Source organism: Anopheles aquasalis, chromosome 2, assembly GCF_943734665.1.
Source record: "Anopheles aquasalis chromosome 2, idAnoAquaMG_Q_19, whole genome shotgun sequence".
Lineage (NCBI taxonomy): Eukaryota > Metazoa > Arthropoda > Insecta > Diptera > Culicidae > Anopheles > Anopheles aquasalis.
This window is the reverse complement of record NC_064877.1, coordinates 71,350,647-71,365,064: the sequence shown is the minus strand read 5'-3', so window position 1 is coordinate 71,365,064 and position 14,418 is coordinate 71,350,647. Positions and strand designations below refer to the sequence as shown.

At 51.7% G+C, this 14,418-nt stretch overlaps 1 protein-coding gene across 1 annotated transcript in view; it reads right to left on the bottom strand.

Moving 5' to 3' along the window:
* Window positions 1–2,182: 2,182 nt before the first annotated feature.
* Window positions 2,183–14,418, bottom strand: part of LOC126576966 (mucin-5AC-like) — a 15,225-nt gene continuing 2,989 nt past the window's right edge. The window contains exons 3-4 of the mRNA XM_050238301.1: window positions 5,903–6,468; window positions 2,183–5,831 (exon numbers count right to left, since the gene is read on the bottom strand). Coding sequence (XP_050094258.1) covers window positions 2,183–5,831; window positions 5,903–6,468 — 4,215 coding nt within the window. The remainder of the gene's footprint in view (window positions 5,832–5,902; window positions 6,469–14,418) is intronic.

The window sequence follows — 14,418 nt, the reverse complement described above, 5'->3', positions numbered from 1 at the left end:
CAAAAGTTCGAAGTGCCATAGCGCAACGTGCGTGCTTCCGTCTGTACAGCAAGCAGCAGGAGGTGTGCAGCATGGAAGAAAAGGAACAGAAGGGCCGCTATTCACCTGCAATACCTGAATTGTTGTTGAAGTTTCTACTTTGCCGCTCATCCCCAGTCGACGATTCTTTTTTGGAGAGAGCACTTACAGGTACACTGGATCTAAAAGTCCCAGGATTCTTGGAACATCTTCAGCAAATTGGTGCCATCTGCACTAGGGACCTTGCACCCACCAATTTGGGATTGTTGTTGGCCAACCTATGCAACAGTGCGGCGTTAGGCAAAGCTCTACTTTACGCCATCATGTTCCGCTGTATCGATCCGGTGCTAACCATAGTAGCATCCCTTCTGGTGGGTGATCCGTTTATTGAACCAAGAAATGAGACGGAACGCAAACGCATCGCTAGTGTTAAAACCTCGTCCGATCGCCGAGCGCTCAGTGATTTCTACGTGTTGCTGCGCTTGTTTCAAGATTGGAACGTGGCCAAAGTGGCCCTGGACGACGGGTCAATGGTTGACCAGTACTGTCTGAAGCTGGGTGCGATGGAAGCGATCAGCAATCTACGTGCCCGGCTAATGTCCCACCTGCGCGCACTGAACATTGTAACCGTGGGCCGGTCTGTGAACGTGCATCAGCTGAATGAACGCTCCTCGCAATGGAGCACGATCAAGGGTTGCCTGGCGGCCGGCCTATATCCAAATCTGGTGAAAATGGACTATGAAACGCAATCGCTGGTGAGCTGCAGCGAGCCAGACCCGCTCGAGCTTCATCCGGCGTCCGTTGTGAAGTTAAAGGAGCTTGCATCGAACTGGATAATGTACGTTTACAAGCAAGATTCACGACTAACGGTGCCGAAAGGATGTAAAAGGGTAAATCTCCCCGCGGAACTATACCGAAAGAAGCTGCAGATCGTTGAAAATAGCGTGATCTCTGACTGGACAGTGGCGCTGATGTGCGGCGTCGATGAGGTTACTGCCGTCAAGCCGAAGATGCTCCCCAACAGCAGCATCGCTATGGAACATACGAACGAGCTAATCATTGGCCAACGATGCGTGTTCAAAATACCACGTCAATACGTCGGTGCAGTGGGGCGTTTGCGCGCAGGCCTTGCACGTATGTTTCGCGAGTTCACCGAGCATCCGTTGCAGGCACTGGCATCCACCGATTCGTACGCCCTATTGGGACGTATCAGCACCATTCTGCAGCTAGAGGAGGTTTGCCGGGCGGCCCCCAACACTGCTACTAAACCGAAAATACTGAAGAAATGTTCCTTGGGCACTCATTGGGTAATCAACCACAAAGAATCCCGTGCGAAAGTATCGAATCCGAAAGCTGACGATGGTCAGCACAGCATGGCACAGCAATAAGGTAAGACACACCAAACCATTCGGTTTACAGAGGTTTATTTACTTCTTTTGCTTTCTTTTCTCGTTCTATCTTCTTCAGCTGCTTCTGCCACTACCGCTGGTGTTGCCACCTTGCCTTACTTAAAACATTATTATAGTACAGTTAAAAGTGGAAGAAACAGAGGGAAAGAGGCGATGCATGATTATCGGCGCATACCTTGAGCGCCAAGAAATATCGCTGCGGCTGCGTAGGAATATCGAGAAGTGTTAACCCCTCACCATGTCCTTCTGGCATCCTATATGCTGCTCCAGTGGATTAAAAGAATGAATTTTCTAAAGCTTCTTAGCCAACAGTAAAATAAATAAAACGTCGAAAGCGTTCGCCATGCACTGCTACAACCAATGGGGCCTTTCCTTACATTCTTTTGCGCTGCTTGGATGCGTATGTGTCTAACTAGACCACCCTGATGACAAACATGGCTCGGTAGGGGAGCAACACTCGTCGTCGCCTTGTTGGAGTGCCCGTGGTGAGAACGGCGATGTCCAATCGGTTAAAGGTAGAAAGGAACAGCAGCACGATTGCTCTACGTCCCCTGTACTAAGATGCGGCCCATTGCCTCCTTTCAGCGCATTAAATACTTCCATTTAAATACTAACGGTCCCCGACGAGGCCGGGGATAATGGTGGTGGCCTTCCTACCTCACTCATACACTCACTCATTTACAGATCGAACGATCGACGATCACGATCGATTCGGTTCGTCGGTGTTACTCGACTAAGCGTCCCTAGTACGTGCATCACGCGAGGCCACCAGTCGGTTTCTTCACCTGCGGAAAGAACGCCTCGATCGGCAGGATTGGGTCTTCGGTGGCGAGCGTAAAGTATCCAGGCACCTTGCGCGATAAAAGTCCCTTATTGACGGATTTGAAACTGCCTCGATCCCGTGACGCCGTACCGGACAATGTCAGCTCGACGACCCGTTTCGAGTAATCGGACGACGCACTGTTCAGATCATAATCGTCGCCCGTGTTTGCGCTGCTTTCCTTGGGCGATATCTTCATGATGGCCGTCTCGTGATGCCGATAGCCTTCCGTTGTACTGGACACAGCAGTGGCCGTGCCTCGCTCATCGCCCTGGCTCACTCCAACGGCACCTGATCGAAGGACACTACTCGCTTCGCCTGCATGCTCTCCAAGTGTACCGAGATCATCGATCGGTCGATTCTGCTCCCCGGAAGAAGCAACCAGATTGTTCTGTTCCAGCGTGGAATCGACAGATTCGTCGCGTTTTTGCGTGCCATCATCGGTCATGTCCGCGTTCCCACTACCGGTCTGTTCCATTTCCTTCTTGCGGTTGTAGTTCTGGATCCGTTGCCGTAACGTGATCTTCGGGGGACGGCGGTTAATCAGCGATGCCGTCGTATTGTAGGTGGACCCCGTGGAACCGGGCAAAGCGGTCCGATTGGCGGAACCTTCGCTCAACTTGGCGCGTCCGCGATTCACCAGTGTACCGACGCTGGCCGGTTGCCCTCGATTTGCCGTAGTACCACTGGTCGGTGTTTCAGTAGAGGGCTTCTTCCCCGTATACCGATTGTACGTGCGTGTGCCATGCGGACGGAAGGAACTGCGTGTGGTCGTTTCATTGGCCGTCCGTTCTGTCGTCGCACCCGCACCGGTGGGGGCGATTTCGTTCGTTTCGATCGTTTTGTTGAGCCGCGCATTAAGCAGGAATCGGTTGCGTGTCGGGAAGCGCAGCTTGGTGGCCGTTGTCGTCTCCAATCCGCCATCACCACCGGTCACCGGTGTTGGCGATGGTGCGGTTAACGTCGTGCGGTTCAGCTTGTTCCGGTACTCCTTAATGCTGAAGCGCGGTCGATTTAGCTCTACACCGCGGCCAGGCGTTCCGGTCGTTTTGTTCTGACCATCGGAGAAGTTACTGGCCGATTCGTCCGAATTGAACGCGACGATCGAATCCGCCGCAGTGCTTGCCGTCGTTGGCAAGGGTCGATTCTGGTGCCGGGTGAGAGTAACCTTTGTCCCTGCCGTATCACCCGTCGTTTCCTCCTGGGAATCCCGGCTCTTCGTTGATTGTGACGCCGGTAGGGGACGGTAACGGGATCGGAATCCTCCGCCCAGGGCAGGGGAGACCGATGGAGCAGCTTCGGCACTCGGTGGAACGGCACTAAGCGTTGTTGTGGTGGTCGTCGTGCTCGTCGTAGTAGTTGTGGCCGGTGGTGTAGCCAGCGATGGTTCCGTGCCGTCCAGTTGTACTGGCCGGTCTTCTTCCCGTTGGTTCAGAACCGTGTACCGGTTCCGCGTGAAGTGCGGCTTCTTGCGGAACTTCTTGATGGCCGCCACGTCGAACTCTTCGCTCGAGGCGAACGCTGCCAGTGGTGGTGGAGTCGGCGGAATGAAAGTGGTTACGGCCTCCGTTTCCACCGGTACCGGCAGAAGCGTTGTAACGGGTTTTTGACGGAAGCGAATTCGATTCCGGTTCCGGTTGTCCGTGATCGTGTTCGTCGTCGTCGTCGTCGTGGTTGTTTCGGTTGAATCCGGTTCCGTGGAGTAATCCGTGGTGGTCGTACTGCTGGGCTTTGGACGTCTACGTCGGTGGGGTGAGTTTCCTCCCTTCGGCGGTACCTGGTTCGGTCTGATTGGAGCAGTCGTCGTCAGCAACGGCCTGATGGGTGATTCCTCCGAAGCAACGTACGGTCCGATCGTAACGATCTCAAGCTGCAGATCATCCTGCCGGTTCTCCTCATCCGCATCAGTCGTGTACTTGTATTTGCTCTTCGATTTCGGTGGAACCAACGTTGGATCAGCGATCGCGTCCTCGATCGTGAAGAAACTGTGCGTAATGACCGGTTCCTCCGTGGACTGATCCCACGGAGAGATGGTGGTGGCGCTGCCACTCGATACGGTCGTCGTGGTTGTCGAAGCGGTTGACGCTGGTCGTCTGTTCGGTGGCAGTCCCGTGTAGGAAGGATGCATCAGTTTGTGCTGCTTGTACTCACTCTCCACCGGTCGGAACAGATTCTTGAACACGTTCGGTTTCTCCGTCGTAAGATACTTGTCGCGCGTCAGCCACAATCCACCATCGCCCAGCTCATTGATCGGTGTCACCAGCACTGGCGAGGACGAATGATGCTGGCCAGGGAAGCCATGGTCTCCGTGGTGATACCCACCATGTGCTGGCTGTTCGTGATGAGAATTGTAATGATGAGGCTGATAGTACTGCTGCCGGGGTAGGGTCGTGGCCGTTGGGAACTGCGTCGTCGTCGTGGTGGCGCTGGTCGTAGACGAGGCGGTACTCGAAACAGGCGAACCAGCCGTCGGCCGTGCCGGGAACTCGTAGCTAAACCGATTGGCATCCTGTAGGGGCGAGTGCGGATTGATGTTGTACTTGTTCAGTATCTCGATCGGATCCTTACTCGGCGAGGCCGACTCCGAGAGATGGTTCAGCACGGTCGGCAGGAAGGCTTGCTGGGTGCTCGGTGGTGGCGGTACCAGGTTCTTGCTGTACTCATCGTGTATCTCGTTGTACTTCGTCGGTAGCTGCTTACCGGGAGCTTCCTTGAACTTTACGATCTCGAACGGTTTATGCTCGATCGGAAGCGGTTGCTGGGTGCTGAAGGGACCGAACGACGAACTGCCACCAGCACTGAAGATCGACTGACTGCCAAAGGCAGCCAGCATTTCCTGTTCCTGTTGCTGCGGCTGATGTTGGAACTGCGACTGGGAGAAGGTGTGCTTGGAACCGGATGACGGCAATGGAAGCTGCTGCGAAGCTACCGGTGGTGCCGGGTGTTGAGTTTTCAGATTGAAGTTGTTATACTTATTCCCACTGATGTGTTGCTGTTGCTGTTGCTGAACTTGCTGGAAGAACGGTGTCAGTACGCTCGGTGGTAGATGGGGGAACAACGGTGTCGAGTCTAGACCTCCGGGACCCTTCGTTAACTCCTTCTCGGCCGATGACGGAGTGACGTACTTTTTCGGGAACTCGGCCAAATCAGCGGGGATCTGGTTGAAATGTGGAAACGCGAATTTTCCTGCATTACTCAACTGCTGCTGCTGCTGCTGTTGCTGCTGTTGCTGCTGTTGCTGATGGATATAGTTGAGCTTCTTGAACTGTGCCGCACTCGGTGTGTAGCCAGGGGCATTGAAGAAGCTCTTCAGTGTCTGCGTATCGAAGCTCGGAAGGCTGGTGCCCAGCTGACCGAAGAATTTCGACTTCGAAGGTACCGGGCTCAGGCTGGCCGGTGACTGGCCAAACGTGATGTAGGTACCGTACAGGTGGTTCGGATTGATGAACTGCTCCAACCGGTTCGAGCTGGTAGCGACAGGCTGTTTCGGCCGGAAGCCAGCGATGGCCATGTGCGATTGCAGTTTGTTCATGACCGGATGAGGCTTCAGGGTAGACTTCTGTACGATTGCCGGTGCAGTGTCCCTGGAATCCATGACAATCATGAATGGAATATAGTAGCAGTAGTGTCCGACGGGGTGGTCCCATCTACTTACCTAAACTGTCCGTTGAACTTGGCCGATTTAACGCCGATCGCACCGTGCGATGAGATGGCGGCCGTAATCTTTGGCGTCGAACTGTGCACCATGTTGAGCGTGGTGATTTGGTCCGATTTGACGAATGGTTTCTGTGGTGGTTGCGCCTTGATCGGGGAGGCGGGATAGATCGTCTGCAGCAGCGGAGTCGTCATGTACTTCGGTGCGGCCGGAGTGTGACCATAGGATGGTGCTGCTGGTCCTTGTATCTGCACCAAATTTCCATTATGATGATGGTGATGGTGGTGGTGGCTTGCTGCCGGCCCTCCCGGAGCCTGCTGATGAGTGGTGATCTGCACCTTCATGCTATTTTGCTGCTGCTGCTGCTGTTGCTGCTGGTACTGGGTGATTGGCTGATTGAATTGCTTCAAAATCTGCGCATTGTGCTGCGCGATATGAACCAATTCGTCCTTGCTTGTCGTGTCGAAGCTGGCAACGCTGATCAGCTGCTGATGCTGCTGCTGCTGCTGTTGCTGTTGCTGTGGTTGTGCCTGGGGCACATGGTACGATAACGGTCGCCATGGTACCTAGCATTCCGAAAAGAAAATCCAACAGGTTCCATTAATCAAAATTCCTGTCCCGTTCTACTAGCTGCCGAAGCGTGGATATTGAACGTGTAGTAAATGAAAGTGAGAGAAACGAAAAGTGAACGCCGCGGGTGGCCATACTCCACGTGCTGTAAGCACCACTTTCCATCCTAAGAACGTACGCCCACTTTGAGCGGTTTGCTTTTACCGCATTTTTTCTGGCTGGCATGGCCGCGTGATGGCCAATGGAAACGAAGGGGCTTCGGTTAATTCGTTACGCATCGTATGATCTGTGGATGAGCCCGCCACCGTGCCTGGTACCGGTGATTGCAACGCTGCCCCCGTGATCTAGCGTGCGGAACGCAAATCGCTTAATGCTCGACTGGCCGACAGGTAGGGCTGCACGAGGCAGGCAGGCGAGGCGGAGTGGAGATCGAGCGAGAAACACATTTTGCACGGTACATTTGGAAAGTGGGCAGTGAGGCTGCCGTGGGCGAGGCGAAAACGAAATCTAATTTTTCACAAATTACCGTACAACTAATGGATAATTGATGGTGAGACGGGTGCGATCGCTCGCCCGTACACCGGACGAATGAAATGGACGTCCCACACCGTGAAACATTAGTTTACAGCTTCGTGAAATTGAGACAATTTTCGGATGATTCTGGTAGCGGAAGTGTGAGCAACCGTTTGCAATGGCAATTGATATCGTGCGAGTATGTTTGCTGTAGGAAATTTTTGTTACAGACATGTGGTGTTCCAGATCGTTATTAGCTTGTATTCTTGCCGGAAATAACATCTACAAGAATGTCGAGGAAAAGTTTAATTTCAAAGTTAAAATATCTATTCATTCCCACCAAATTTTAGACAGTTTATATGGAATATATTGGAAATTGTTTTTCACGTGGCTACAGTTTGCTAACTACTCCAATAAAAAGATTTTGAATTAAAACTTGAGCATATCATCATTTCATAAAAAATCACCGAGTTTTCTAAAACTTGTGTGAATTGCCGTCTTTGTGTAACGGATTTTTATTTTGTCCACCACGAAAAAAGGAGATAAAGAAATGTGCTAAGTAAAAAATAGCCCCTCATGTATGCCCTGTTCCAAACAGCAAACATCTCCCGTTGTCAGAGGGCAGTCAGAGATTAATGTTTGTGTCACTTCTTGGAAACCAAAGATCAACCGTTTCAAACTAGGGCAAATCATAGCTCATCCTACAGCACGCAATCGTAGCAATAATGCGTTTGCTGCATAGTTTTGTGCCTTCCGTTTTCACGCACGAATCGTTCGCCACGGTTCCATGGTACACTTAGGCCAAGTGACTTGATGCGAATGCGAATCGCATGTCTCAACCACTGATAATCTCTTCTCTTCCGTTGCCATCACAACACCGCACCTTTCCGCTATGTACTAGCATGTCACAACAAGCACCATCGATCACCATCTGCAAGACGGTGGGCTAATCTTGTCACGGAAAAAGGTCGCGAGCATATTTTTCCTTCGTTTCATCTCGCGGTGTCTGATAGACATGCAACAGCGAAAGAAACGCGATCGTGGCAGGTATGAGTTGGCTGTCGGTATTTGATTTCTACAATTGATCCAACACCGACCACGATCCGTGGTAATCAGACTGTGTAATTCAATCGAAGGAGAAGCTTGGCGACGCCGTTTTCCCAACGATTGAGCTTCATTTTCTCTCTCTCGGTTCGGTTGGGCTGCAGACAGACGGTCGATGTTTCTGTTGCTTTCCAAGCCAAACAGCACTTGAACAACAAGATGAACAACATTCTTCTCTGCGCTGGAAAAGATGGCGTTTCTAGTCAAACCGTACCCGACTGTACCCGTGGCGATCGTTTGTTAAAGAGATCCACAACATTCGAATGGTAAGCAATGGCGCCACCAACCGAAGGAGTAGTTATAGAACAACAATAGTCCTAACAGAAACTGGCATTTCATCCCGAGTGCCCTAATTGAGAAGAACTGAAAGAATGTGCATTGTAGAGGTAATCCAGTTCTAACTCACGCTATGAGTAATTATTACCTAAATGGAGTTTGTTTAACGCAACTAAGCAAACACCGCTATTGCTCGCTGCTTTTATACCTGCAATTATCTGTTCGCTTTGATCGCACCGTCCGTATAGCCGCCGAATGCAGCCAAGCGAACCAGCTAAACGGCCCCTGATGACAACCTCAAGCCATCCGGCGGGAAGAACTTTTAGCCCTGTGACGGCTGAATAGAAAACTGTGGAAAGAATGAGCCACAGAACCGGTGGCTCGTGAGCACACCCGCCCCGGTTGAACCATAACTCAATCAACCTATCATATTAGAGGCTCGAGATCATTGCTGCCACCCTGGGAACGGTCCATTGTTTCACGCTTCGCCGGCCCAAACCCCGCCGCCGTCTGTCTGTTCGGACAGTTTTTTGTTAGTTTTTGAAAGAAGAAGATCGTGCGCATTACGTTGACGGGGGAAATGAATTATGCATAACAGGTTGAACATTTCAATTAGCTTTTCAGCTTACCCTCAGCCTCGCTTAGGTTGCCCCTCAGGTGGTCCGGGCACTAACTTGCAAATGTCCGATTTAGCGAAGAGCAGATAGAGGATGATGAATGCAGATGCAGATGCAAATCGTCTTGCAAAGCTGGCGCCTTCGCCGTTTTTTTTTGCAAACTTAAATAACACACCACAACTACAAACGGCCGCAGCAGCCGGAGCATCGCAAATGTAGGTCAGCAGCATTTGAATTAGAGATGAGTTTTCGATCTACTTTGATCCAATTCAGAAGGAGCGCCCCCGGGCACAGGCAAGCCCTCCAGGAGGGAAATGATAAATGGTACGCGGACAGACCGCAGCCTGTCCGGTCTTGGCATGCCCAAAAAGCTGGAAAGCCACAGCCTGCTGGTCACCGTAATTCAATTGTGGCCATTCCCCGTCGGTTCCCTTTCCCTCCGCGGGCGATCGATTATTTCGATAATGATAAACGGGCACAGCATAGCATGATAGCTGCTGCTGTGGGGCTGCGGATAGGGATTGAATTAATTTTCGCAAAAACGATGGTCACCGTTTTGCGTGTGGGGCGGTCAAAGCGGTCTTCGCGACGGCCAGGGTCAGTTCGGTGGCTTGACCGCATCGGTAACCTGTCATTAAAGAACTCGCTCCCTCCGAACGCTCCACTCATTTCGTTCCATTGAGGGTATCAATCATCGTCGGTCATCACCATCACACCCAGCAGGAAGAGACCCAGGAGGGAATGCGAGAGGGAATGGAAGGAAAAATGGAGCAAATATTTCATTCCTTGTCAAACGTTTGGCCGAGCCGTGGAACCGGAACCGTAGAACGATGGCGCTTTAATCCGAGCCTCGCGCAGCTAAAGACCCGGGACTATGGGACCCCGGGGACCAGTGAATTGTATTTTATTGCCTCACGTTACGCCCCTCGATTGTCGCGCTGTCGTCCAAAGTCCGTCCGGGTGTGTCCAAACGATCCATGGTTCCGCCAAAAAAACAGAAACCAGTTCAGATAATGTGCTCCATGCGAAAGCTCCATGATTCTAACGTCAGATTCTTAATGTGGTCTATCCGCTAAATCAACCCGCCATTAGGATTGCATGATGGCTTTATGTTGACAGGCTTATCCCCAGGGGGTTCGAGGGGGTGGAAGTTCAGGTTTCAAAGGAAACGCAGAAAGCAGACCGCCTTGGGAATCGCGAAGAATGTATATTTAGAATACCGTTCTCGAGTCGAGTCTTCGTGTCTTTGTCAATTGACCTAGAATCATCGATCGCTATCGTGCCGTAGGGGGTGAGCTGCTGTCGTGGAATGCCTGTTCTGTGCGATGGGATCGCATTATGGATGGAGAGATTCCGGATCGCATTCTTTCACATTCGGCTCACAATGCTTATGCCGCTCAATGCTTTGGCGATCATTGATTGATTGTTATCGTGATCCCTGATTCTTTTCTCGTTCCTTCGGGTGGGAGGGAAGACGATCATGAATATTCTAAGATCCAAATTTGTAGTCATGGAGCGATAATCACAGATGATGCTGATGGGTTAACCGTTCCCCCCCCCCCCCCCCCCCCTCCCCACGCCTGCCATCGCTGGTTGGCAAATTCTCGCTTGTTTCCAGCACGCTGGAGCAGAACGTTAGCAATTAATTGTTCGAAGTCAAAGATTTAACACAAATCATGCCGTAGCATTCCAGAGACTAACCAGCTAATGACGCGTTAAGACGCATTTTCTAAGGAAACTCGATAATACATTCAAGGAAATGGGGACGAACGGACAAACGGAGCCGTTCGGAAGTCTGCGAACCCGAACCGTGCTGCGAACGATGTGCAGCTTGCAAATGTTATTTCGCAAAAAAAAACCCGCACAACATACAAACGCACAATGGCCAGCTTGTGTTTACATGCTAATAACATATTTATGCAACCTCTTTCTCGAGAGGAATTGCATTGTAGATGTGGCACACTTTACCCGGGGGAGCTCCCATCTTTGCTCTGCTTTCACATCACTCTCCGTTTGGCCTTCCCTTGATTATGCGCTTAGAACATGAGCGAGTGGCGACTATACACAGACAATAGCCTCTGCAAACCCGGTAGCACCCATAACCAGCCCCAATGCTTTACGGAAGAGATGATAGCAAAAGTGATGGAAAGAACGCACCGTATCAGCAGGAGAAACTCATCATGTGGCGTGCAGCTATGCGTTATTATGTGCGTATGGCCAGTGAGCAACCGTTTCCCACGTGATGCAGTTCGCCTGCAGCCACCTGCCGCCGACTCTGACCATCACCATCCACTGTTGGGGCTGCGGCTGCGTCTTTCGTCTCGTTTATGCGCGGCAATAAAAATGGTACCCTCACGGATGTTAATCCAGTGTTTAGCAGCACAGGGGCTGTAGCATCTCGCCGCCATAAGCGCTTCACTGGCAGTAACATGTAATGTGAAATCTGCTACTTCGTACTTGGATGCTACTTGCTGGTGGTCGCCATTCATTTAGTGCCCCACAGTTATGCCCCTTTGGCCCGTGCTGTTGTTGCTGTTGGCGAATGCTAGAAAGTATTGTTTTTATCGCTCCCGCCACCAGCCATCCCCCAGCTTGGTCGCTCGGTTTGCAAATGTGAAACGCGTGGCGCGCTGTAAAACATCATTTCGCTCTCTTCTCTGCCCTGTGCCATGTTGGTTACGTGGCTTACGGTTGTTAAAGGGAGGTTGAGGAAGCCAGCTTTCGAAGCCAGTGATCGATCAAAGCGGGTGTGCGCATCTTTCATCACAATTCGAACTCGTCCCTGAGAAGCTAGCCATAGGGGATTGTGTGCCGATGGGCGAGCCATCCAAGGGCCCACCGGTACGGATTACACCACATGCGAGAGCTCATTGGATCTGTAACACCAACCTGCGAAGCGGTGGTCATTTCGAATCCGGAAGCTGTATTCTTACAAGTGCCACTGACGCTGAATAGCACTCACCCCAGCTGGCTAGGTCATAAGATCAAACAGCCAGCATCTGGTGTAGTTTACATTACCGTGCCTACTGGGCGCTTCATGTTTTCCACCAAATTTTCCACCCTCTCGAAAGCCAAAAAACACAAACACCTGATGTACTGATGGATGGCTTCCAGCTCCATCATCGTGTTTGCCCCAAAGCATGAAGTTGCAAGCATGTTTGCTGGCGAACGAGTGCGCTCGTTCGTTCGCTCGTTCGCTGGCCATCCATTTATGATAATGAGTGGTTCTTTGCATAAGCATCGCACGTAATTGCACGGTGGAATGATAGTGCTGCGCGCTATGCTGCTTTTTTTGGGGTTAGTGTTTCTGATGGTGGTGGCCGTGGTGGGCACACGATTGGCGGTCGCATTGTGCGATATGGTGCCTCTCTGGTTGGGCGAGAGAAAGTGAAATCACGTGCGAACGGTGGGTAATTATGAAAGTAAAATCAAAATTGTAACATTACAGCCGGCAGTTGGCGTTGTCATGGGGACAGCAGCGTACTAAGTTCCAGTTGTGCTGGGTCAATTGCCATACCAACTACTACCTTATGTAAAGAAACCGTGCCCGGAAGTATATAGGTAGTACGATCGAGCCGTAGTGTTTGTTAATTTGTACAGGAAGTTAGTACACGGTGTCCGCCGCTGAAATGACATCATCTTAAGCTTTCGAGAGATGTTGCAGCCTCCATCTCCACCTATTGTAGCCGGCTGTGTGGTACTTCGTGCCACAGTTATGCTCCAGCGGGAACCAATCGTACCAGCAATTAATCAAAATCACCTGTTGCCTTCATTGTGCCGAGTGTGTGTCTGTGTTTTGGCTGGCAAGGTAACACTTTTGAATCAAATCAACAACCAGCGCGCCCGGGGGTGCATTTGGGTCTTCCTCAACACGCCCCACATTAAACTGCCCGCTCGCTGTTCCTGCTTTAATTAATTCAAAACCAGGTTTATCCCTTTTCGTGTTTCGGAGCATTTTCCATCTCTTCCAGGGCTGCTACCTGCCTGCCTGGAAACCTCACGGAACAAACATTCATCCGTCATTTCCCTAGAATACACGCGGAGTGTGTGGTGTGGTTTTTCGGCGTGGTGGGCTTTTCGAAAGTTAGCCACAAATAGGTTTATGGTCAAGCGCGGCGGTGGGCACGGGTCGCCTCCAGCGAGAATCAAGCAAACTTCGGGACCACGGGGTGACTCCCTAGGGATGGTTGCCAAGGGTGAGTACCGGTGAGGGCCGGAGAGTGGAGTGTGCCAAAATTAGATCACCTTCCTCCCCAGGGCTACCCACCCGGGGTCTACACCCTTTGCTGGTTGGGCGTTTTGGGTCACGTGACATGGGCCACCAGCTCACCAGCTTCACAATTTCTTTCCATTCGCACTCGCCGGTGGTCGCGCTTGCACCCCTCGATTGATGACCTCGATCCCCCGACCAAGGGGGATGTCCGGAACACATGAAATTATTGTTTCTCTTAACCGGGACGGGTCCGTACGAGCTGCGGTGTCAAAACTGAAACGCATTGAGGAAACACACGGGCGCGGGATCGCACGATGACGTCGCCATCTCAACAGAGCACACAACCGGAAGGAGGTGATGAAGGCAATTTGTTTAAATTTGTTGAAGACAGTGACCGACGGTACCTTCACCTGTCCCTTCACCTTCACCCGGACACCGGTCGTTGCAATTCGTCGTTTTGTGGCAAACCGGGAACAGGAAGCCACGTTAGGGGCGTTAAGAGATCGATATCAATTTTGCTGGATCGAGCACCGTGTGCTCTGTGTTCTGGGCGATCGTTTGGTGACGATCCGGTGATCTGGTGTGGTAAAGAGTGCGCCATTTGCGGCCAGATTGTCTTGGCGTGATGGGAACTGACGGCTAGCCTAGGCCAGCGTAACGGTAATGAATACTCCAGAGCGACGCCCCAGAGATGGCGCGGTGATGATGACGATGCGCGCTGGACTGATAAGGTTCGCGTTTGCGCTTCCGCGACGGAATCGAATCCCGCGCGGCGTTAAACATGCAAATGGTCAGATGACACGGAAAGATTGAAAACGGAGGGGGATGGGATTGACGAGCGTGCTTTAGGCTTCGCTGTCCGGGGAATTTCGATCCGGTGGAGCATAAGTGTAGCGACAGCTGCGAGAAATTGAATTACCGCTGATGATGGTGTTCTTTGGGGACGTACGGGGACAGGATGTGGTTATTTGTTCCGGCCAATCCCGGGATACCAAGCCGCGGTGGCCTATATATGAGCGCCTCGATACACGATCACGATCAAAAGCGCTGCTACAGCGTTTCCGCAATACCGCAGATCGTAGCGGATCGTTCGGAATACTGTTACCGGGAGAGAGAGAAGGCCAATTGGGAAAGGGGTTTAAGTGTCGCTAACTCGCGGGTCCCAACCACCAGATAGGTGCCCAGCACGACAATTAAACCAAGAAGGGAATGGGAGAGAATGG